The sequence below is a fragment of the Mustela nivalis genome (genome assembly GCF_964662115.1).
Source record: "Mustela nivalis genome assembly, chromosome: 13".
NCBI lineage: Eukaryota > Metazoa > Chordata > Mammalia > Carnivora > Mustelidae > Mustela > Mustela nivalis.
Window position 1 is genome coordinate 23,174,069 of NC_139032.1, and position 24,144 is coordinate 23,198,212.

The 24,144-nt window shown below is 44.8% G+C and overlaps 2 protein-coding genes across 16 annotated transcripts in view; one reads left to right on the top strand and one right to left on the bottom strand.

The window, feature by feature from the left end:
* Positions 1–24,144, bottom strand: part of LOC309846376 (uncharacterized protein) — a 190,639-nt gene that overhangs the window by 124,863 nt on the left and 41,632 nt on the right. Inside the window, exon 2 of one of the 14 annotated variants that reach the window (XM_082695264.1) lies at positions 9,967–11,030. The exons of the other annotated variants lie outside the window; for them this stretch is intronic. Within the exon in view, the coding sequence (XP_082551390.1) occupies positions 10,893–11,030 (138 nt within the window). The 3' untranslated portion in view covers positions 9,967–10,892. Of the gene's footprint in view, positions 1–9,966; positions 11,031–24,144 lie in introns of those variants that run through there. 14 annotated transcript variants of the gene reach the window in all.
* LOC309846383 (uncharacterized protein) overlaps positions 11,058–24,144 on the top strand; it is a 57,603-nt gene continuing 44,516 nt past the window's right edge. Inside the window, exons 1-3 of one of the 2 annotated variants that reach the window (XM_082695289.1) lie at positions 11,058–13,296; positions 17,409–20,539; positions 21,272–23,803. In XM_082695289.1, coding sequence (XP_082551415.1) covers positions 12,984–13,296; positions 17,409–17,467 — 372 coding nt within the window. In that variant the 5' untranslated portion in view covers positions 11,058–12,983 and the 3' untranslated portion in view covers positions 17,468–20,539; positions 21,272–23,803. Of the gene's footprint in view, positions 13,297–17,408; positions 20,540–21,113; positions 23,804–24,144 lie in introns of those variants that run through there. The other variant, XR_014301870.1, reaches the window with a different exon arrangement.

Genomic DNA, 24,144 nt, shown 5'->3' on the forward strand with positions numbered 1-24,144 from the left:
AGAGGGAGAAGGAGAGAGAGCATCTCAAGCAGACTCCACACTGGGGATGCAGGTTTCCATCTCAAAACTCTGAGATCATGACGTGAACAAAAATCAGGAGTCAGACACTTAACTGACTGAGCCATCCAGGCAACCCCTGGTATTCCTTTTCTTACCTGTTAAACTCCTACCCATCCTTCAAAACCTCACTTACCATCAAGTAAAGGAAGAATTTTCTGATTCCACCAGCATAACAACTTCTCCTTTTGTTCTCCAAGCATTTTGTTTGCACTTCTCTTAGAGAACTTCATATTCTAGAGTAACTATTTCTTCTTCCCTTCTGTGTCTAACACCCTGTATCTTTCCATGGTAGACCATCAATACATAATTGACTTTACTGCATTGTATAAGCTAGAGTATGAACTAATTTCTCAGAAGATTGCCCGTATTGATACTTGGCTATTTAAAATGATAATATTATGTGAGAGAAGGGAAGTCAAACCTTGGCTTCACATCTCCACATTTATGAGCTGAATATCCAATATTGGACCATTTCCTGATCTCTCCCATAGCCGACCATTCTGGATGTCATTTTGAGGGAAGTAGAACATAACTTCCCTAAAAGTACAAAATAAAAAGTTACAAATCCATCACATTTCCTTTTAAGCACATGGATTGGATTTTACCGGTGTCCTTTAGAATCTGCAGTGCTGGAAGTCATGCCACTCAGCTTCCCAGATCTTATAAGAATATTGTAAGCCAACTTTAATATGTATCTTCTCCCATTTCAGCTGTATCTCAAAAAGCTTTTGAGTATTCTATTTTATTACTCTTTATAACCAATCCTGTAACCTTGTTCCAAAAAAAAAACCCAAAAAGGAATGAATTCTAATAAGAATTTTTGTTTTTGCATAAAGATCTAGCAAATTGTGAATTCCTAATCTGAGCTTATTCTATGAAATGAAAATGCATTAATCATTTTCTGTCTACACAGCCTTCAAATTGGAGAGGCAAATTCTATTTTCTAATGCTAGGTTATTAAAATGTATTTTACATCAAAGGCATAAAATGTTTATTTCCACACAAACTACTCGACAGCAGAATGAATAGAATTCTGCTCATAAAAAATGCAGGCACCTGAGAGAGAGATCTCTTTAGCCAAAATGAATGCTGTTGCTTTGCTCTTTCCAAATAACTATTTTCTGAGATTATTTTTTAATTAGCTAATGGTTTTGGTCTGCCAAAATAAAGCTAATATTTGCATAATATCTCAATAGTTTATACTTCAAGTTATCCCTGATATGGACTGAGAGCTTGTGTCCCCCCAAAGTTCATATGTTGAGACCCACCTCCCACCTGCCATGTGATGGTATCAGGAAGTGGGCCTTTGAGAGGTCATTAGGGTTACATGAGGTCATGGGGGTCATTAGAGTTAGATGAGGTCATGCGGGCGGGGGGCGGTTCAAGTTGGGATTCATGCCCTTAGAGGAGTCATGAGAGAGCTTGCTTCCCCTTTCTGCTTCTGCGATGTTGAGGACATAGCACAGATATAGGAGCAGACCCTCACTAGACACTGGATTTGCTGAAACCTTGGTCTTGGACTTCCCAGCCTCTAGGACTGTGAGAGATAAATGTTTGTTGTTTAAACAACACAGTCGACGGAATTTTTGTTACAGCAGCCCAGAGGGACCAAGACAATCCCCATTTTATATCTATGGAAAATGAAGCGAAGAATTAATACATTAATACATCAAACACATGATGAAGCCAGAAGCTTGTGGCTTATCCCCAGGGGCCACGTGATAGGTGAGACAAGTGTCAACAAACGTGATGCTCATGAAACCCTTTCCCCAGCTTTGATTTTATACCATAGATGCCTTGAGGTTCTCTCTTCCAGATCTCCTCCAGAGCTGCCTGTTTGGCACAGCCTTGTCCTTGGGGATGGGGGCCCCCTCACCTTCTACAGCTGCATGCTATCACCCCCATCTCTCCACTCCTTGGTCTTTCTGTCCAGGCTGGCCCTTCTGGACCTGCCCTTCCCTTCTGAAGGTGTGGTTACTGACTCTGATTCATATATTTAGGCCCCTGAAAGGCAAAGAGGAGTTCCTCTGTTCTGAAGAGCCATTCCTGATCTGTTCAACATGTGTAAGTAATAGAAATATGTCTCCAGCACATTGGCCTCTAGCTCTAGTGTACACAGTTGCTCATCACCATCATCTTGGAATAGAAAGGATCCTTTCAAACCAGTTATAGAAATACCTCTGGAAATAGGGTAAGGTTGAAGGCAGTATCTTTTCCATTTGTTCATGAGTTCCTTGTCTGGTGACCACTCAGGGCGCCTGTACTGATCTACCCTCTGTCCTAGGGGGAGGCAGTTGGTCAAACCAAGTGCTGCCATGGGGCACCACGTGCATCTGTGGTGGGCCCATGGAAGACAATGACACCTAACCATCCATGAAAAGCAGCATTCTCCAAGGAGTCCTCTGCCACATTCATTGGAAGGCAGGCAACTTCAGGGTCCAAATAACTTTCAGGATGTATTAGATCAAATTGCTTCCGAGTTATCAAAGAAGGACTGTTTATTTATTTATTTATTTATTATTTTGGGCATAACAGTATTCATTACTTTTGCACCACACCCAGTGCTCCAGGCAATACGTGCCTGCTATAATACCCACCACCTGGTACCCCGACATCCCATCCCCCGTCCCTTCAAAACCCTCAGATTGTTTTTCAGAGTCCATAGTCTCTCATGGTTCACCTTGCCCTCTAATTTCCCCCAACTCCCTTCTCCACTCTAACTCCCCATGTCCTCCATGCTATTTGTTATGCTCCACAAATAAGTGAAACCATATGATAATTGACTCTCTCTGCTTGACTTATTTCACTCAGCATAATCTCTTCCAGTCCCGTCCATGTTGCTACAAAAGTTGGGTATTCATCCTTTCTGATGGAGGCATAATACTCCATAGTGTATATGGACCACATCTTCCTTATCCATTGAAGGGCATCTTGGTTCTTTCCACAGTTTGGTGACCGTGGCCATTGCTGTTATAAAAATTGGGGTACAGATGGCACTTCTTTTCACTACATCTGTATCTTTGGGGTAAATACCCAGTAGTGCAATGGCAGGGTCATAGGGGAAGTTCTATTTTTAATTTCTTGAGGAATCTCCACACTGTTCTCCAAAGAGGCTGCACCAACTTGCATTCCCACCAACAGTGGAAGAGGGTTCCCCTTTCTCCACATCCCCTCCAAAACATGTTGTTTCCTGTCTTGCTAATTTTGGCCATTCTAACTGGTGTAAGGTGATATCTCAATGTCGTTTTTTTTTTTGTTGTTGTTTTTTCAGGTTTTTTTTGTATTTTAATTTTTTATTTTTTTTATAAACATATATTTTTATCCCCAGGGGTACAGGTCTGTGAATCACCAGGTTTACACACTTCACAGCACTCACCAAAGCACATACCCTCCCCAATGTCCATAATCCCACCCCATTCTCCCAAACCCCCTCCCCCCAGCAACCCTCAGTTTGTTTTGTGAGATTAAGAGTCACTTATGGTTTGTTTTCAATGTAGTTTCAATTTTAATCTCCCTGATGGCTAGTGATGATGAACATTTTTTCATATGTCTGATAGCCATTTGTATGTCTTGATTGAAGAAGTGTCTGTTCATATCTTCTGCCCATTTTTTGATATGATTGTCTGTTTTGTGTGTGTTGAGTTTGAGGAGTTCATTATAGATCCTGGATATCAACCTTTTGTCTGTACTGTCATTTGCAAATATCTTCTCCCATCCCGTCGGTTGCCTCTTTGTTTTTTTGACTGTTTCCTTTGTTGTGCAGAAGCTTTTGATTTTGATGAAGTCCCAAAAGTTTATTTTCGCTTTTGTTTCCTTTGCCTTTGGAGACATATCTTGAAAGAATTTGCTGTGGCTGATATTGAAGAGATTACTGCCTATGTTCTCCTCTAGGATTCTGATGGATTCCTGTCTCACGTTAAGGTCTTTCATCCATTTTTGAGTTTATCTTTGTGTATGGTGTAAGAGAATGGTCGAGTTTCATTCTTCTACATATAGCTGCCCAGTTTTTCCAAGACCATTTATTGAAGAGACTGTCTTTTTTCCACTGTATATTTTTTCCTGTGTTGTCGAAGATTATTTGACCATTAGAGTTGAAGGTCCATATCTGGGTTCTCTACTCTGTTCCACTGGTCTATGTGTCTGTTTTTATGCCACTACCATGCTGTCTTGGTGATCACAGCTTTGTAGTAAAGCTTGAAATTAGGTAACGTGATGCCCCCAGCTTTATTTTTGTTTTTCAACATTTCCTTAGTGATTCGGGGTCTCTTCTGATTCCATACAAATTTTAGGATTATTTGCTCCAACTCTTTGAAGAATACCGGTGGAATTTTGATTGGAATAGCATTAAAAGTATAGATTGCTCTAGGCAGTATAGACATTTTAACAATGTTTATTCTTCCAATCTAAGAGCATGGAATGGTCTTCCATCTTTTGTGTCTTCTTCAATTTCTTTCATGAGTGTTCTGCAGTTCCTCGAGTACAGATCCTTTACCTCTTTGTTTAGGTTTATTCCCAGGTATCTTATGGTTCTTGGTGCTATAGTAAATGGAATCGATTCTCTAATTTCCCTTTCTGTACATTCATTATTAGTGTATAAGAAAGCCACTGATTTCTGTATATTGACTTTGTATCCTGCCACGTTGCTGAATTGTTGTTTGAGTTCTAGTAGTTTGGGGGTGGAGTCTTTTGGGTTTTCCAATAAAGAATCATGTCATCTGCAAAGAGAGAGAGTTTGACTTCTTCATTACCAATTTGGATACCTTTTATTTCTCTTTGTTGTCTGATTGCTTTTGCTAGGACTTCTAATACTATGTTGAACAAGAGTGGTGAGAGTGGGCATCCTTGTCGTGTTCCTGATCTCAACGGAAGGACACAAGCTTTTTCCCATTGAGGATGAGATTTGCTGTGGGTCTTTCATAGATAGATTTGATGAAGTTCAGGAATGTTCCCTCTTTCCCTATACTTTGAAGCATTTTAATCAGGAACGGATGCTGAATTTTGTCAAATGCTTTTTCTGCATCAGTTGAGAGGACCATGTGGTTCTTCTCTCTTCTCTTATTAATTTGTTCTATCACATTGATTGATTTGCGAATGTTGAACCAATCTTGTAGCCCAGGGATAAATCCCACCTGGTCATGGTGGGTAATCTTTTTAATGTGCTGTTGGATCCTGTTTGCTAGGATCTTGTTGAGAATCTTAACATCCATATTCATCAGTGATATTGGTCTGAGATTCTCCTTTTTGGTAGGGTCTTTGCCTGGTTTGGGGATCTGGGTAATGCTGGCTTCAGAGAAAGAGTCAGGAAGTTCTCCTTTTCCTTCAATTTTTTGAAACAGCTTCAGGAGAATAGGTGTTATTTCTTCTCTGAAAGTTTGGTAGAATTCCCCAGGGAATCCATCAGGTCCTGGGCTCTTGTCTTTTTGGGAGGTTTTTGATCACTGCTTCAATCTCATTACTAGATATTGGTCTATTCAGGTTGCCAATTTCTTCCTGGTTCAATTTTGGGAGTTTATAGTTTCCCAGGGATGCATCCATTTCATCTAGGTTGCTTAGCTTATTAGCATATAACTGCTGATAATAACTTCTGATGATTGTTTCTACTTCCTTGGTGTTCGTTGTGATCTCTCCCTTTTCATTCATAATTTTATGTATTTGAGCTTTCTCTCTTTTCTTTTGGTTTAGTGTCGCCAATGGTTTATCAATCTTATTGATTTTTTCAAAAAACCAGCTTCTAGTTTCACTGATACCTTCTACTGTATCTCTGGTTTCTACCTCATTGATCTCAGATCTAATCTTGATTATTTCCCTTCTTATGTGTGGAGTTGGTTTGATTTGTTGTTGATACTCTAGTTCTTTAAGGTGTAGAGACAGCTGCTGTGTTCTGGATTTTTCAATTTTTTTGAGGGAGGCTTGGATGGCTATATATTTCCCCCTTAGGACCGCCTTTGCTGTATCTCATAGGTTTTGGATCGAAGTGTCTTCATTGTCATTGGTTTCCATGAATTGTTTCAGTTCTTCCTTGATCTCCTGGTTGATCCAAGCATTCTTAAACAAGGTGGTCTTTAGCTTCCAGGTGTTTGAGTTCCTTTGGAACTTTTCCTTGTGATTGAGCTCCAGTTCAAAGCATTGTGATCTGAGAATGTGCAGGGAATAATCTCAGTCTTTTGGTATCAGTTGAGTCCTGATTTGTGACCCAGTATGTGGTCTATTCTTGAGAAGGTTCCATGTGCACTTGAGAAGAATAAGTATTCTGTTGTTTTAGGGTGGAATGTTCTGTATATATCTATGAGGTCCATCTGGGTCAATGTGTCATTCAATGCTCTTGTTTCTTTATTGATTTTCTGCTTCAATGATCTATTTCTGAGAGAGATGTGTTAAGATCTCCAACTATTAGTGTATTCATATCAATATGACTTTTTATCTTGATTAACAGTTTTCTTATGTAATTGGCTGCTCCCATATTGGGGGCATAGATATTTACAATTGTTAGATCATCTTGGTGGATAGTCCCTTTAAGAATGATGTAGTGTCCTTCTGTATCTCTGACTACAGTCTTTAGTTTAAAATCTAATTTGTCTGATATAAGAATCGCTACCCCAGCCTTCTTTTGAGGCCCATTGGCATGAAAGATGCTTCTCCATTCCTTCACTTTCAGTCTGGGTGCATCTTTAGGTTCAAGATGGGTCTCTTGTAGACAACATATGGATGGGTCCTGTTGTTTTATCCAGTATGCCGTATTATGGGTGCATTTAGGCCATTCACATTGAGAGTGATTATTGATAGATACATTTTTATTGACATTGTGTTACCTTTGAAGTCTTTCTTTCTGTAGATTGTCTCTATATTTCTGTTCAATGCTATTCTTGGGCTTTTTCCTCCTTTAAAGAAGCCCCCTTGATATTTCCTGCAGTATCGGCCTGGTGGTTGCATAGTCTTTTAAGCCTTGCTGGTCTTGGATACTCTTTATCTCTCCATCCATTTTGAATGTCAGTCTTGCTGGATAAAGTATTCTTGGCTACATTTTCTTCTCATTTAGTGCCCTGAATATATCTTGCCAGCCCTTTCTGGCTGGCCATGTCTCTGTGGACAGGTCTGACGTTATTCTGATGGGCTTTCCTCTGTATGTAAGGATCTTCTTTGTCCTAGCTGCTTTCCAGAGGTTCTGCCTACAATTATAATTCTTCATAAAGAAGGACTGTTTTTAGTAGAACTCTGCATGCCTCTGTTCTGACCACCTCTTGGCACTATCCCCATAATAGTCCCTTTTACTCTTTCTGTGATGGCAGGTTTCCATTCATTTTTGTGGCTAATATCAGTTTGGGGGACCCTAAAGTGAACCCCATATTATCTGATTCCTTCCTCTTTCCAGTGGAGCTGTGACTGGAGTTATACTGGGACCCCCAGGAAGTTTCTTGATGGGCTCTTCGCCTCTGGAATTGTCAGCCTTGAATTGCACTGTGACACCCTTGGTGGTCCTCAGAAAGGACTCTTCTGGTCCTCTGCAGACCTTCCTCACTTTAGCCTGCAGGATGCACCCCCAGGGGCAGGCGAACCACTTAGCCCTATGGTTCTCGACACTAATATGCAGTCACTTGTGGGAGACAAGGCAATTTCTGAGAACCCTCTACACTGCCTGCCTAGAATGTATCTTCTAGGTGTCCCTTTACTTTCTGCAGGTTCATCCAAACATTCCTCCTCTGAGCTATCAGTCAGTGGAGTCCAGAAGTAACTCTTTCTGGGTGAGCTCTGTCTGGTTTCCTCTAAAACCTTACTTCCTTCAGAAGTGTGGCGGAGTTGTGGCCTCTCAGGAAATGTCTCATCCTCACTGCTCTCTGAATACAACTATTTCCCAGTCAATAGAGATTACCTCTCCATATGTCCCCATGCAGAACATCATCCCACATAACCATAGGAGCTCAAGATGCTGGGGTGTCATAGAAGAGACATTTCAATAGACTTCTGGAGAGATAATATATCAGCTGAGACCTGAATTTCATACCAAGTTAGCCCAGCCAAGAGAACGGAGGATAGAATGTTCCAAGCAGGCAGAACAGCAGGTGGGGAGGCTTTCAGATAAGAGAAAATTTAGCCAGAAGACTCTTGGCCAAAACAGAAGGCTGCAGAACCCCAGAAGTGGGGTGAATCAGTTACTACAAGTAGTTGAAGAATCTTTATGTGAGCTTATGTGACAATGGCCTGGGTAAAAAAACAAATGACCCTGGAATTCAGGGTCACATAAAAACAACTTCTGAGCCCAGAGAAGTATTTTGACATTGTGAATTTTCTCAATCATTATCCTAAAAGTATAATGATTGTCAGGTTGTTTTTGGAATAAGAACTTTCAGATTGGGACCAGGACCTTATATTCAAATAGTCATGTTCCATTGACCTAGACATCACCTCTACCCCCCCCCCCCTTCTCCAATCCCATTAAGTGTCTGCTGGCTGATCTGACTCTCTACCCAATAGAAAATCAATCTCATAAATAAATGCATTCCCAGGTGTTACTGACAAATTATAGTGTTATATAAATAATGTTGATACTAAATAGTATTAAATGGACACTTTCTCTTAAACATGCATGTATGCACTTTGAGAAATGATTCCTGAAGATACCATGTGTATCTTGAGAGTAACAGATAGTTGCATCTGGAATTTTCTAAGGAAAAGGGACCCATCCATCTTAGGAGGCAAGGGAACCTGCCTACTGTTTTCCATAGTGGCTGCACAAATTTACATTCCCATCAGCAGTGCACAGGGGTTCTTTTTTCTTCACACCTTCTCTCTTTTGTTTTTTAATAACTGCCATCTGAACAGCTGTGAGATGTTATGTCTTATGTGTTTGATTTGCATTTCCCTGATGATGAGTGGTGTTGAGCATCTTTTCATATATTGGCCATCGTATGTCTTCTTTGAAGAGATGTCTATTCAGATCCTCTGTCCATTTTTTTAAAAGATTTTATTTATTTATTTGACAGAAATCACAAGTAGGCAGAGAGAGAGGAAGGGAAGCAGGCTCCCTGCCAGGCAGAGAGCCCAATGCGGGGCTTGATCTCAGGACCCTGGGATTTTGACGTGAGCCGAAGGCAGAGGCTTTAACCCCCTGAGCCACCCAGGTGCCCCTTCTGTGCATTTTTAAGCAGATTATTTTTATTTTATTTTTTGCTATTGACTTATATGACTTCCTTACATATTTTGGATATTAACTTCAATCAGATACATAGTATGCAAATATTTTCTCCCACTCCATAGGTTCCCTTTTCATTTTTTGTTTGTTTGTTTCCTCTCAAAAAAATAAAAGTAGAAGTGCTGTAGCTGTAGGTTCCAGTAATCCCACTTCTGGGTCTAAATCCAAAGGAAATGACATCAGTATCTTAAAAAAAAAAATCTGCGCTTTCATGTTCATTGCAGTATTATTCACAATAGCCAGGATATGGAAACAGTCTAGGTATTGATGGATAAATAGATAAGAAAAAAAATTTATATATATATATATATATATATATATATATATATATATATATATATATAATACAGCCATAAAAAGAAGGTGATCCTGTCATTTGCAACATGGATGAACCTAGAGGACATGATGTTGAGTGGAATAAGACAGACAGAGAAAGACAGACACCAAATGAAATCACTTAGGCATGGGTTCCAAAAAAGTCAAATTCACAGAAAAAAAGAGAGGAGCTGTGGTTGCCAAGGGCTGGGAGGTAGGAAAATGGAGAGGCATTGGTCAAGGGGTAGAAACTTCCAGCTATAAGATTAACAAATTCCAGAGATCTAAGTTACAGTACAGTGACTATAATACTGAATTGTATACTTGCTACTTGCTAAGAATGTAGATCTTAAGTATTCTTACCACACACACATACAAAATAGTAACTATGTGAAGAGAAAAAAAGGTGATTATAAATAACAAAGAAATATTTTCCCACCCAGTGCCTTCTGTTACATTTTCTCCAGCCCCAGGGTGTCAGGGAAGATAAGAGTACAAGGTAGCAGGCTCAGGTGAGGCCAGTGGTTTGGCAGGATGGCACAAGCATCATACACTTCAACTAGAGCAGTTCCATTGCCTTGGAAATAGTAAGACTGCCTGTCCGGAAAGGGTTTTGCCTCTCAGAATGTTGGAAACCCACATTCTACAGCATTCTTATTTTACAGACGAGGAGACTGAAGAATGGAATAACTAAGCAACAAGGTCAAGGGCAGCACACAATGGTGCATAGTTGGTGGGCGCACCACGAGGAGCTCGCAGACCGCACATGGGCCCTCACCTGCCCCTGGCGGGTCCAGCCGACTGTGATCACTTCTGCCCACTACACTGCTTCTATCTGTCCTATTGCTTGGAAACTCCTTGTTTAACCATGCTTACAGGAGTCACTTGAATTATTATTACTCGAATTATTTTACTTTTTACCAAAACATTTATTTTGAAGCAACTGAAATTTCCAGAACAGCTGCTGGCACAGTAAAAACAGGGTGACCAATCATTTTCCTGGGACAGAGGGGTTTCCCAAACACAGGACTGTCAATGCCAAAACTGGGACTGTCCCAAGCACACCAGAGTGGCTGTTATTCCAAATTCAAAGACACCCCCCACCCCGTATAAGTTGCCCACCTGGTACTCCACCACCTCTGAATACTTTGGTGTAGATTTTCTACAAGAACATTTTCTGTCATAACTTACAAACCATCAAAATCAGGAAAGTAGCATTGACACCTTATGACTCTCTTATTCCCAGACTCCATTCATGTGTAGCAACTGTCCCAACAATGTCCTTTCTAAGAAAGAAATTCACTTCTGATTCCCACTTTGCATTTAGTTCTCATGTTTCTCTGGTCCCCTTCAATCTGGAACGGTTCCTCAGTCTCTCCTTGGCTTCAGTGATGTTGTAAGATAGCCACAGGTGGTTTCTCTGATAAGCTAGGTAGGGTCCAAGTTCCTTTGGGACACACATTGTATGCTGAAAGCATAGAGCACGAAGAACATGTTTATCATTGTCAAAGTTGCCCCATAAATAACTGGTCAACCAACAGGAGCCAGCAGCTAAAGGTAGCCATGATTCTACTGGGGTACTGATTTAGGTTTTCTCAGCAACAACCCAAAGTCCCCCAAACCCTGGTGGTCCCATGCTAGCAGAGCTGAAGAATGGAAAGACTCTCTCTCTCTTCCACAGTCCCTCACCCCTCTACATTCTCTTTAGAAGTCAAGAACATACTGAAGAGATCCAGAGCTGAAAGAGTTAAATTGTGTGAAGCTTCTGCTAACTTGCTTTTCTGTACCTGCTCTGCTGCTTTGCGGGTTGAACCTTGAGAAGTAGGAGCATGGCCTTCCCCTTGTGTTCTCCTCCACTCCCCCAAGGCCCTACATCCTGAGCACTTTCCCTGCTTAAGAGATGTCCTTGAATTATGCTTGTGGTTAACAAAGAAGAGAACTGTTTTGTCCTAGTTTCACAGCCGCCCAGCTACACCCGGACGATAAGATATGGCTAACTGAAAAATGTAAACTGTGCAGAGCATACCAGAAACTGTAACTGTGTAAAGAGGTCACTGTGATTGTGGCTTTGTACTGAGCCTTTGTCTAAAATATGTATAAAAACCATATGCTCCCTTTGATCAGGGCTCTCAGCCTCTGCCTGATCTTCGGGTATGTTGCAGAGCCCCAGCATGCTGGAACAATAAAGCCCGTGTTGTTGCAGAAAGAGCTGCCTTGGTGTCGTTCCTCTGCGCCTCCCTAGGTTGAGGTCTTCTCAACCCTAACATTTGGAGGTTCCACCGAGATTTAACCTAGCCAACGGGACGCCAGACAGGATGGCCCCAACTCACTCTTTGGATAAGTCTACGGCACCTATTCCTCTTTTGGTAACGATATTCATGTGCACATGTTAGTCTGATTCTGTTTTCTTGTGATTTCTGGTGATATCTGGGCAACCTTCAGTGTCTGACAGACGTGTCTGGGAGACACCGGTTGCAACCCTGGGGGACGCCCCGGAGGTGAAGGAGGGCCAGGGACGCCTGGTGGCCTCCTATCAGGTAGATCCAGAGGATCCACATCTGCTATATCCCAGAAAACACTATCATAGGCCACTATTTTATTTTTCATCTCTCCTACAGTCCTAGTGGGGACAAGCGCTTGTGTCCTGCTTTCTTCTAGGTTTGGTGACCGCAGGAATCTTCCTGTACTTCGAGATGGGACAAAACACATCAACTCCCCTGTCCCTAACCCTAGCCCATTGGTCAGAGGTTCAGGCTAGGGCTCATAATCTCTCTCTCTCTATAAAGAAAACTAAATGGCAGACTCTCTGTGCCGCTGAATGGCCATCTTTCAAGGTCAACTGGCCCCCTGAGGGGTCTTTCCATCTTTCCCTGATTTTGCAGGTCAAGAGCGTCATCTACCGGCCCCGACCCGGAGGGACATCCAGACCAGGAGCCTTATATCTTGGTGTGGCAGGATCTCTGCGAAAATCCTCCCTCTTGGGTTAAGCCTTTTCTGCCACCGGCTCCTAATCTCCCACTTCCTTTGTCCCTTTTGCCTGCAAATCCGATGGTCCTTGCTCTAACAGCGCCCATCCCCCCGGCCGGACCCACTCCAACTCCCCTGTAAAGTCTCTTTCAAGCCCCCTGTACTTCCAGACTCACAGGACCTTCTCCTCTTTGAAGCTCCCCCTCCTTACCCTCCAGTACCTGGTCCACAGCCCCTACCTCCTCATATTCCTCCTCAACCGGGACCGGTGCCTTCTGATCCGCCTTCCACCACCTCTGCACTGGTGCCTGACTCCGTCTCTCCTTCCGGACCAGCCCATGGCACCCGTAGCTGCACGGCCCGGGCTGATAATGACCAAGGTCCTGAGGCGGAGGCAGTCGTGCTCCTGCTCAGACCATATGGCCCAGACATTCCAAATGGGCAAGGGGGCCACATGCCGGCCCTCCAGTACTGGCCTTTCTCCTCCTCTGATCTCTATAACTGGAAAAATAATAACCCTCCTTTCTCTGAGGACCCTGCCCGCATAACAGATCTAATTACCTCTCTACTGAACTCCCATCAGCCCACATGGGACGGCTGCCAGCAGCTGCTCTCAGTCCTCCTCACCTCTGAGGAGAAGGAGAATGTCCTCCTGAATGCCCGAAAGAATGTGCCTGGCCCCGGCGGGCAACCTACACAGCTTCCTAATCTGATTGATGAATATTCACCTCTGATGCGCCCTGAGTGGGATCCTAATCTGCCTGAAGGTAGGAGATACCTCGAAATCTATCACCAGACTCTAGCGGCAGGTCTCAGGGAAGCGAACCGAAAGTCCACTAATTTAGCTAAGGTAAGAGGTGTGATCCAGGCCCCTACTGAAAGCCCCTCTCTATTTCTAGAAAGGCTTCTTGATGCCTACGGAGGTATACTCCCGTTGACCCTCAGTTGGAGGAACAGCAGGCGTCAATAGCCATGGCTTTCATTGGGCAGTCTGCACTAGACATAAGAAGGAAGCTGCAGAGGCTGGAGAGATTACAAGACTTAACTATTAGAGATTTGGTCAGAGAAGCTAACAAAATTTTTAATAAAAGGGAAACAGAGGAGGAGAAAGAGGAAAGGAAGGAGAGAGAAAGAGAGGAAAAGGAAAAAGAAAGGGATAAAAGAAGGAACAAAGAGTTGACTAAGATCCTGGCCGCAGTGGTAGAAACTGGTAGAAAATCAGATACTAAGACTTCAGGAAAGATAAGGAACCTGGGCCACTCTCCTAGGCGACGCCCGAACTTGGCCTCAGACCAGTGTGCCTACTGTAAAGAGCGTGGACACTGGGCTAAGGAATGTCCTAAAAAGAAGAACAAGCCACCATCCCGCACTACCAACCTCCTGGCTCTTGAAGATGATGATTAGGGGGGACGGGGCTTGGGCCCCCTCCCCGAGCTCAGGGTATAATTTCTGGTGGAGGGGACTCCTATCGATTTTGAGGTTGATACTGGAGCTGTTTATTCAGTCTTGCAGCAGGCCCTAGGGCCCCTCTCATCCAAAAGGGCCCTTGTCAGGGAGGGCGAAAGGGAGCAGGTACCGCCCCTGGACCACCAAGCGGATGGTGGATTTAGGGAATGGGAGGGTGCACCACTCCTTTTTGGTGCTCTCTGAATGCCCTGCCTGCTGGGGATAGACTTGCTGACCAAATTGCTAGCCAGGATTACCTTCACTGATTCCAGGCCTTTGATTGATTTTTTTTAAACCGCAGTTCGGATAAGGATCTTTCCCCTCCACTATCTCCGCCTGTAGTCAATACCCTGACTGTCACCCTAGAAGATGAGTACAAGCTGTTTGAAGGGCCCAACCCTACGGACCACCTCCCGGATTTGGAAGGATGGCTACAGGACTTCCCTGAGGCTTGGGCTGAAACTGTGGGATTGGGTTTAGCAACTGCCCAACCCCCTGTAGTGGTGGCACTTAAGACCTCTGCCACCCCTATTCAGGTAAAACAATACCCAATGAGTAAGGAAGCTTGAGAGGGCTTCCGCCCTCACATCACCAAGCTCCTTCAACAAGGAGTCTTAGTGCCCTGCCAGTCAGCCTGGAACACTCCCTTACTCCCTGTAAAGAAACCTGGAACTAGTGACTATGGCCCTGTGGAAGACCTAAGGGAAGTGAATGCTTGGGTGGAGATAATACACCCTACGGTGCCAAACCCATATAATCTCCTCAGCACGCTAAGTCCCTCCCGAGTCTGGTACACTGTGCTAGACTTAAAAGATGCCTTCTTCTGTTTGTGGCTGCATCCTGACAGCTAACACATTTTTGCTTTTGAGTGGACCGATCCTGACGCTGGAATTTCGGGTCAACTCACCTGGACGCGGCTTCCCCAGGGTTTTAGAAATTCTCCCACCCTGTTTGGTGAAGCCTTGCATAAGGACTTGAAATCCTTCCAGGAGACACATCCCACTTTAACTCTTTTGCAGTATGTGGATGACCTCCTACTGGCTGCTGAGACCCAGCAGGAGTGTCTCCATGGGGCTAAAGCCCTGTTAAGGGCTCTGGCTACCCTGGGATATCGAGCCTCTGCCAAAAAGGCTCAACTCTGCCAGTTAGAAGTGATGTTTCTAGGCTATAAGATCAAGGAAGGTAAAAGGTGGCTCACGGACGCAAATTCCGCCTCCTCAGACTAGAAGGCAACTAAGGGAGTTCCTAGGGATGGCAGGCTTCTGTCGCTTATGGATACCTGGCTTCGCTTCCTTAGCTGCCCCGCTTTATCCCCTCACCAAAAATGAGGCCCCCGGGGCACCTGGGTGGCTCAGTGGGTTAAGTCGCTGCCTTCAGCTTGGGTCATGATCTTGGGGTCCTGGGATCGAGTCCCGCTTCGGGCTCTCTGCTCAGCAGGGAGCCTGCTTCTCTCTCTCTCTCTCTCTCTGCCTGCCTCTTTGTGATTTCTCTCTGTCAAATAAATAAATAAAATCTTAAAAAAAAATGAGGCCCCCTATGAATGGGGGAAGGAACAACAAGAGGCTTTTGATGGGATAAAGCGGGCACTGCTTTCAGCCCCCGACTTGGCCTTACCAGATGTAGAAAAACCCTTTACCTTGTACTTGGAAGGAAGAAACGGGGTGGCAAGAGGAGTACTGACCCAATCCTTGGGCCCCTGGAAGCGCCCCGTAGCCTAACTATCCAAAAGATTGGGTCCTGTTGCTGGCGGATGACCAAGGTGCCTGAAAGTCATAGCCGCCGCGGCTTTACTTGTCAGGGATGCTGACAAATTGACTTTGGGACAGAAAATCACTCTTACTGCCCCTCACACTTTGGAAAGTGTGATCCGGCAACCCCCAGACCGCTGGCTCTGCAATGCTCGCATAACCCACGATCAGAGCCTCCTGTTAGACAAAGACCACATCTCTTTTGGCAATCCTGTGCTCCTTCCTCCCGCCCCCTGCTGCCAGAGCAGACGGATGACCCAGGAATCCATGCCTGCCAGGACATCCTGGCTGAAGAGACAGGCGCGAGGCCAGACCTCAAGGACAGACCCCTGCCCCATGCTGATGTAACTTTGTTCACGGACGGGAGCAGCTTCCTACAACAAGGGGAGCAACGGGCAGGGGCGGCGGTGGTTGGGCCTCGAACTGTGGTTTGGTCAGCACCCTTAACTCCTGGAACTTCTGCTCAGAAAACAGAACTTATTGCTCTAACCCAAGCCTTGCGCCTGGTGACGGGCCAGCAGGCTAATATCTACACAGACAGCCGCTATGCCTTTGCCACTGCTCATGTACATGGTGCCATCTACCGGCAGCGGGGGCTTCTCACCTCCACTGGAAAGAAATCAAGAACAAAGGGAAGATTATAGATCTCCTTGAGGCTATCCACCTCCCAAAGGAGATAGCCATCATACACTGCCCTGGACATCAAAAAGGTGAAGACCCGGTTGCCCTAACCGTCGCGCAGACGAAGAAGCAAGAGCGACCGCCCTGCGTGACCCCCTGGTAGCAAACATCCTGACTATTGGAAGAAGTCACTGAGCTGGAGACCCTGGAGGAAAAGGTAAATGAATTTTTACTTTTCACCCACAGCCTCACCCATCTAGGTACCAGAGTGCTGCTGGAGTTATTAAAGGACCAAAATCTACCGTCCCTACCTCCGGGTAGGGCGAAGGGACTGGCTCAAGACATTGTTTCCTCCTGCGAAGCCTGCACAGTGACAAACGTGCAATGAGCAGACGGCTCCCCCGGAACCAGGGACCGGGGAAACCGGCCTGGAATCTTCTGGGAAGTAGACTTCACCGAGGTAACACCAGCAACATATGGAAATAAGTATCTGCTAGTCTTTATAGACACTTTTTCAGGATGGGTCGAGGCCTTCCCCACTAAGAAGGAGACGGCCATGGTCATGGCCAAGAAGATCCTAGAAGAGATCTTTCCCTGATTTGGGCTGCCTAAGGTAATAGGATCTGGTAATGGACCTGCATTTGTGGCCCAGGTAAGTCAGGGATTGGCCAGGGTCTTGGGGTTTAATTGGAAACTGCATTGTGCTTATAGACCCCAGAGTTGAGGGCAGGTAGAAAGAATGAATAGAACTATAAAAGAGACCTTAACCAAATTAGCTATAGAGACTGGCTTGAAAGATTGGAGGGTGCTCCTTCCTTATGCCCTTTTCCGTGCGCATAATACCCCTTCCCCCTCTAGGAGGAACCTGACCCCATTTGAAATCCTCTATGGGGGACCCCCTCCTTTAAAACACATGACTGAACATGGATATGGGACATCTGGTACTTCCTCTGCCATGCTGATACCCAGACTTAAGGCTCTGGAGACCATCCAGAAATATATCTGGAAGGGCCTATCAGAGGCCTACCGACCGGGTACTGTTACTCCCCACTCTTATTCTGTAGGTGATTGGGTCTACGTCCGCCGACACCAGGTACACAGCCTTGAGCCTCGGTGGAAGTGACCCTACTTGATCCTGCTGACCACGCCAACTGCTGTCAAGGTCGACGGCATTGTGGCCTGGATCCATGCTAGTCAGCTCAGACCTGCTCCTGCTGATCGACACCAGAGCGGCACACTCCTGTCCCCTCCTGAGACTAACAGACTTGGGCAACCAGGTGGCACCGACGACCTTCACCAGTCTACAGGCTCTACTCCAAGCGGTGGACTGCCCATCGGCACCCAACCAACCCCCTCCGCATCAAGCTGGCCCGTAAGAATCCCACAACATGACTCTGTTTCTCGGGCCAGTCCTTTCGCTCCTGGCAGCACTAACTCTGTGCAGCCAACTTAGAATGATTTATAGCAATCCCCATGCGCCCCAACAAATGGCATGGGAGATTTCGAATCCTACAGGCCAGGTCGTATGGAAGATACATAGGACTCATGCCCCTGGTGCGTGGCGGCCATCATTAACCCCTGATCTTTGCCAGTTATTCATGGGGTTAGATACCTGGGACATACCAGACCAAGAAGACCAGAATAAAATGCCCATTTGCATGCCTTACCCTCTTGGTAAGGAGCCCTATTATGGGTGCTCGACTGCCCAGGTCCGATGTGCACTTAGCTCCCTAGATTTTTATGTTTGTCCTAAGGATGGGCGGAAGCGAGCCCAAGTTCTAAAATGTCCAGAATCTTTCTACTGTAAGGCTTGGGGGTGCGAGAACACGGGATATGCCTATTGGTGACCCTCATCCTCATGGGATTGGATCCAAGTCCAGAGAAATAATACCCATCACAACAAAAGGGATCCAATACCGGCCTGTTGGACTGGAGTATCAGGATGTGAGAAGTCAGCACTGTGTAATGGCTTAAATATTACCTTTACACCCGCTGGGAGAGACCCTTCTACTTTAACTCATTGGTATAAAGGAAGGACATGGGGACTGCGGTATATAAAGAGGGTTATGATGATGGTCTATGATTTACCATCTGCTTGTGGACGATAGAGACTCCTAAACCGGTAGGCCCTAATCCAGTTCTCAAACCATCTTGTCCAGCCCCAATGCCAGGACCCCCTTCGGAGCCCCACTCTCTGCCCACAACCGGCAGCCCCCCTTTGGGAACTCTAGCTCCGGGGACCTCTTCTCCCACCTCACCATCCTCGACCCAATTCCCTCTAACATCCCCCGTTACTCAGTCTCCCCCCCCCCCCCCCGGGTCCAGCATTATTCCACTTAATAAAGGGGGCCTATTCTGTCCTGAATGCTACTCATAGTGAGCTAACGACCTCCTGCTGGCTCTGCTTATCAGCTTCCCCTCCCTATTATGAAGGTGTAGCCAGTAATGGAACCATTAGTTCCACCACGGCCTGTAGTTGGGATGCAAAACCCCGGTTGACCCTCCCTGAGGTGAGAGGCAAGGGAACCTGCATCAGGACCGCTCCTACTGCCTTGCAAGATTTGTGCGCTGAAACCATGGACTCTAATTCTTCTGATCCCTATCTGGCACCGAGCTCTGGCCTATGGTGGGCCTGTGACACAGGGCTCACCCCTTGCATCTCTACTGGCATCTTCAATGCCTCTGCTCATTTCTGTGTGATGGTACAACTATATCCCCGCATTCTATACCACTCCTCCGACAGCTTTGAAGACCATTTCAGGCCCCTGGTCACTCGCTATAAGAGAGAGCCTATTTCTATTTCTCTGGCTAGTCTCATGGGCCTAGGGGTTGCAGCAGGAGTGGGAATGGGAGTAGGTTCCATGGTGCATACTTCCAGCCAAATTGCCCACCTACAGGCTGCCATTGATCAAGACCTTAAGGCATTAGAAACCTCTATCACTGCCTTATAGGACTCTCTGACCTCCCTAGCTGAGGTGGTCCTCCAGAATAGAAGGGACTTAGATCTCCTGTTTATGAAAGAGGGTGGCCTATGCGCCGCTCTTGGGGAAGAATGTTGCTTTTATGCAGACCACTCTGGAATGGTCCAGGAATCCATGGCCTGGAGGCTCGCCAACAAGAAAGAGAGGCTCAGAGAGGATGGTTCGAATCTTGGTTTTCTCAGTCACCTTGGCTAACAACTCTTTTGTCAGCGCTTGTGGGACCCATACTTTTTCTCCTCCTGCTTTTGACTATAGGACCCTGTATTTTAAATAAGTTGATAGCCTTTGTACAAGATAGAATAGGACAGATCAAGTTAATGGTAATAAGGCAACAATATGAAGCATTACACTCAGATGATCTTCACAATCTCTAAGGTTAGAGATACCCACAAGAAGAAGTGGGGAATGAAGAGATCCAGAGCTGAAAGAGTTAAATTGTGTGAAGCTTCTGCTAACTTGCTTTTCTGTAACTGCTCTGCTGCTTTGCGGGTTGAACCTTGAGAAGTAGGAGCATGGCCTTCCCCTTGTGTTCTCCTCCACTCCCCCAAGGCCCTACATCCTGAGCACTTTCCCTGCTTAAGAGATGTCCTTGAATTATGCTTGTGGTTAACAAAGAAGAGAACTGTTTTGTCCTAGTTTCACAGCCGCCCAGCTACACCTGGACGATAAGATATGACTAACTGAAAAATGTAAACTGTGCAGAGCATACCAGAAACTGTAACTGTGTAAAGAGGTCACTGTGATTGTGGCTTTGTACCGAGCCTTTGTCTAAAAAATGTATAAAAACCATATGCTCCCTTTGATCAGGGCTCTCAGCCTCTGCCTGATCTTCGGGTATGTTGCAGAGCCCCAGCATGCTGGAACAATAAAGCCCGTGTTGTTGCAGAAAGAGCTGCTTTGGTGTCGTTCCTCTGCGCCTCCCTAGGTTGAGGTCTTCTTGACCCTAACAATACTCATTCTAGGCTGGCCCCACAAGCCCTAGCAGCACTGGACTAACCCAACAAGGAGTGAGATACTGGGACTACGGAAATGAGCCTGTGTATTGCTTTGCATTGACCTTATTTTTGTTGTGATGCACACTGAGCATTATTAGGGCCACAGTGGGGTAAGAGGACTTGGCTCTTGCCTAGGCCAATGGTGCCTGTTGCTTGTTAGAGATGGACACTCAGATCTGGAGAGAGGAGGACCACAGCTATGCCCACAGGCAGTAGTGGGTGAGTTTTAAGGGAACATGTAGATTCTGGAAGCCCAGATTCCAGTAGGGAGTTTTAAGGGAACCTGTAGATTCTTTCCACAGGTTTTTGACCATAAACAATGATGGCATGAACACCACTGTCAGGAAATTATATGTCCATTATATCAGAAATCCCAAACCCAGTAACTTAAAAGGAAAAAAAAACCCAAACCCTTAGGTGTATGGGCTGTCTATCTCTATACCTATAACATAGGCCACCACATAATCACAATAACAATAATTGCTAACACGAAGCACTTAATGTTTTAAAAATAGAGGCACAAAGAAGCCAAGTAAATTGCCCAAGGTCAAATGCTCATAAGTGGAAGGGTCAGAGTTCTTGCTCTTAACTCTTGGATAATAACTTAATTACTTAGTTGGCTCTGCACTGACATAACCAATGAATAGCCCGAATTGATAAGTGACTAATTCAAATACAAACAGGCCAGCCTGCCCATGAAAAAGAAAACATCTGAAGTCAAATAGAAAAAGAAAACAAACAAACAAACAAAAAAAACAAATGTTTCAAAATCACAGCTGGCAAATGACTTCAGAGCAGGATGCAGAACTCGCAGTGGTAGTCTACACAGATAACAGATGTCTACTTAATAGGTCTGTTTCTCATTCCTTGGTAAATGTCAAACTTTCTTTCAATACCCCAGTGCTTCATTGTTTCAATCTTGTTTCCTGCAATCCATTGAAATCTTCCAAGAGCTCAGCCCTACTGCCGAGACCCTGCATGGACTGCAGTCTGCAGTTTACACGTGCCATCTACAGGCATAAGAGGATGCTGGTTTTCTCCAAGGCAGCCAACAGGATTGTTTAATGGACTGTCATCCCCAAAGCCCCAGGAGGCAGAGCGGAAGGAAGTCAAGAAAAGGGCAGGGAGGAGATGGTTAGCACAAAAACTAGCAACATTATGAGAGCCGCCAGAGGGGACTAAAGGAAATGGCAATCAAATGGGAGAGAAGAAAACAAAAATGTTAACCATATTAAATGAACAGCTGGGAAAAGTAGAAAGGGTATCAGTTACAGACCCGAAATGGAATTTGACTTCACCTCAACCCAAACCATGAGTACCCCAATAAATGATTAGAACACACAAGAGAATCTTCCAGAAAGATAAACCTGGAAACACAATACAAACTTTAAAGGCACTATAGACTCCACAGCGAACCGTCTCCCCCACAAATCCATCAGAACCCACTGCTCCGTTTCTGTGCTTACACAATATCTTCTAAGTTTAAAATAAAACTAAATAATCTGCAATTTCATCTCAGGCCAGCCTATGATGGAAGGAGCTGATAGAGAAAATGCTTCTATTCCCATCCCCCATTTTCATGTGGAAGCTGAAGGATTCTCTAAGCCAGGACCCAAGTGAAACAACAGTAAAGGAAAGGCTCTCTTGGCCACAGCACGTTTGCTCTTATGTACATGTTTTCCCTCTCAGCATTCATGTGCTTATTGACTGGCTAAAGAAAAACACGATCACAGTCCAATTTTCACTTTTCAGTTGTCACTTAGAAAAAAAATTCTACCTTCTCCTTAGCCACTACTACATCATTCTAGATGTTCCAGCAGGCAATGTGGTATGTGGGAAAATTGTGGATTTTGGATTCTTGCAAAAAATCCATAGTTTAAATTCTAGCTCCATAAGTGATCAGTGCCTCTTAGCCCTAGTTTCTTCATTCATTAAGAAAAAAAAAAAAAAAAAAAAAAAGGTAGAAAAACAGTTCCCTCCCTATCTCATGGTGTAGAAATAAATGGGGATATTTACTCCAGATTCCTGGGCCAGAAGAAATAATTTTAAAGCTCAGTTGTGCTTCCTGTTCCTCTTAATTTATACAACAAATGCAAAAACTCTGAAGCACTTTTCCTCTTTTTGTTTATTCATTTGTCAAACGTTCCTGGGAGATTTCTGTAAGACAGAATGGATGTGGTTGTCTCTGTCCCCATAGAACTACAGTGAAGGGGTGGAGACAACAATGAAATAGCTCACTGTTAAATGAGTGGATGAATTTGCTTAAATTAATGAGGGGCTGGGGCTTGAATAAAGCTCCATTATGGCCAAAGAAAATGAACTTAAATTTAGAGTACTGAGTGTGAGCTCATAAGCTAGACCCCAAGTGGATTTAATTCTGGACTCCACCACTGGGCAAGTTTCTGAAATTCTCTGTGCCTCCCTTTTGTTGCAGGGTTCTGGTCTCATGGACTTAAAGAATGATTCTCAGGGGGAAAAAAGAATGAAGTGAAGTGAAAGTTTACTAAGTGAAGATAAGAACTCAAAGGAAAGGAGCTCTCTAGAGTGAGAGGAGTCCCAAATGTGTTGCCCCTAAGGGTTTTTATGGTCAGTCTTTTGTAGAAAATGGACCAAGGAACTTGGTAAATATCTGATCTATAACATTAAGGGCAAACAAAGTAGATGTTATGTTCCCTTCTTTCTGGTTAATATCTTGTCTATAACATTTCTCAAAATCTGGGATTTCTGTGAGCCAGGTTACTTACCCTCTGCTTGACCCTAGTTACCTACCCCCTACCTACCTAGTCTCTTCCTATCTAGCCCTGCCTTTCCCTTATTCTCATCTTTGCTAAGCAGGAGATAATAATTCCCCACTGGGTTACTGAGAAAAGGAAAAAGCAACACTTCTTCTTGGAGTTCCCCACTTCTCCTCTGAGGCACTTACTCTATAAATCTACTGGTTTCCTGAGATACCTAGATTTCCATGTAGTCTCCAGGTATCTCGAACTGCCCTAAAGAAGCATTTCAGAAGTGGTCCAATGGTTTTTAATCCATAACCAAAAATAAGAGATGACACCCAATCCCCCAGCCCCCAGCCTGAGGATAGGAGGACCCACTAGCTAAAATGTACATACCAGCTAGATACTTTGGCATATTTTAAGGGTTTGCTCAAGCCTAAGAGTTGACAACAGAAAACCCAGCACTTTTTGAGGCTATGGCCCTCTTCTAAAGGAAACTGACTGGAATGAGCGGAGGCTCATTGATTAGAATTACCAGGCTCAACCCAGATGTATCTGATCGCAGAGTTTTCATTCCCACTTTACCCCCTGAGAACCTGACCTCCATCTGGTTCAGCTGAAGCAGCAGCCCTTGAAAAGAAAGGCAGGACTGAAAGGGACAAAAAGTCCAGGTTCTGGAAATCTCCTTGGTGTGGCCGCTTACTGGCACAAATGCATAAGCCACAGGCCTGAGTGCCCTCGTGCATCACAGGAAGACCATGCAAAGGTAAATCGCTAAGGCAAGTAAAAATCCCAGATTCTCACAGCTGGGGGCGGGGGCGGGGGCTTGGGGGTCAGTTTGTCCCAAGCGTTTGAACTGAAGGTAAAAATGGTACATAAAGCTACTAGGAAAGCGTGTATTCCTCTTCTCCCCCACCTCACCCCCCCCCAAAAAAACCCCAAAACTCTTAATGCTTATTTTAAATAAGGCACAAAAATACTCAAATCAATAATAATAGTAGTGGCAATAATAATAATAAGATATTTCTTAGCCTGACTGTCCTGGACCCGAATCTCCTTCTCCATAGGGTGGTGGGCGCCGGGACAGACAGGTGAAAGGGGCTGGGT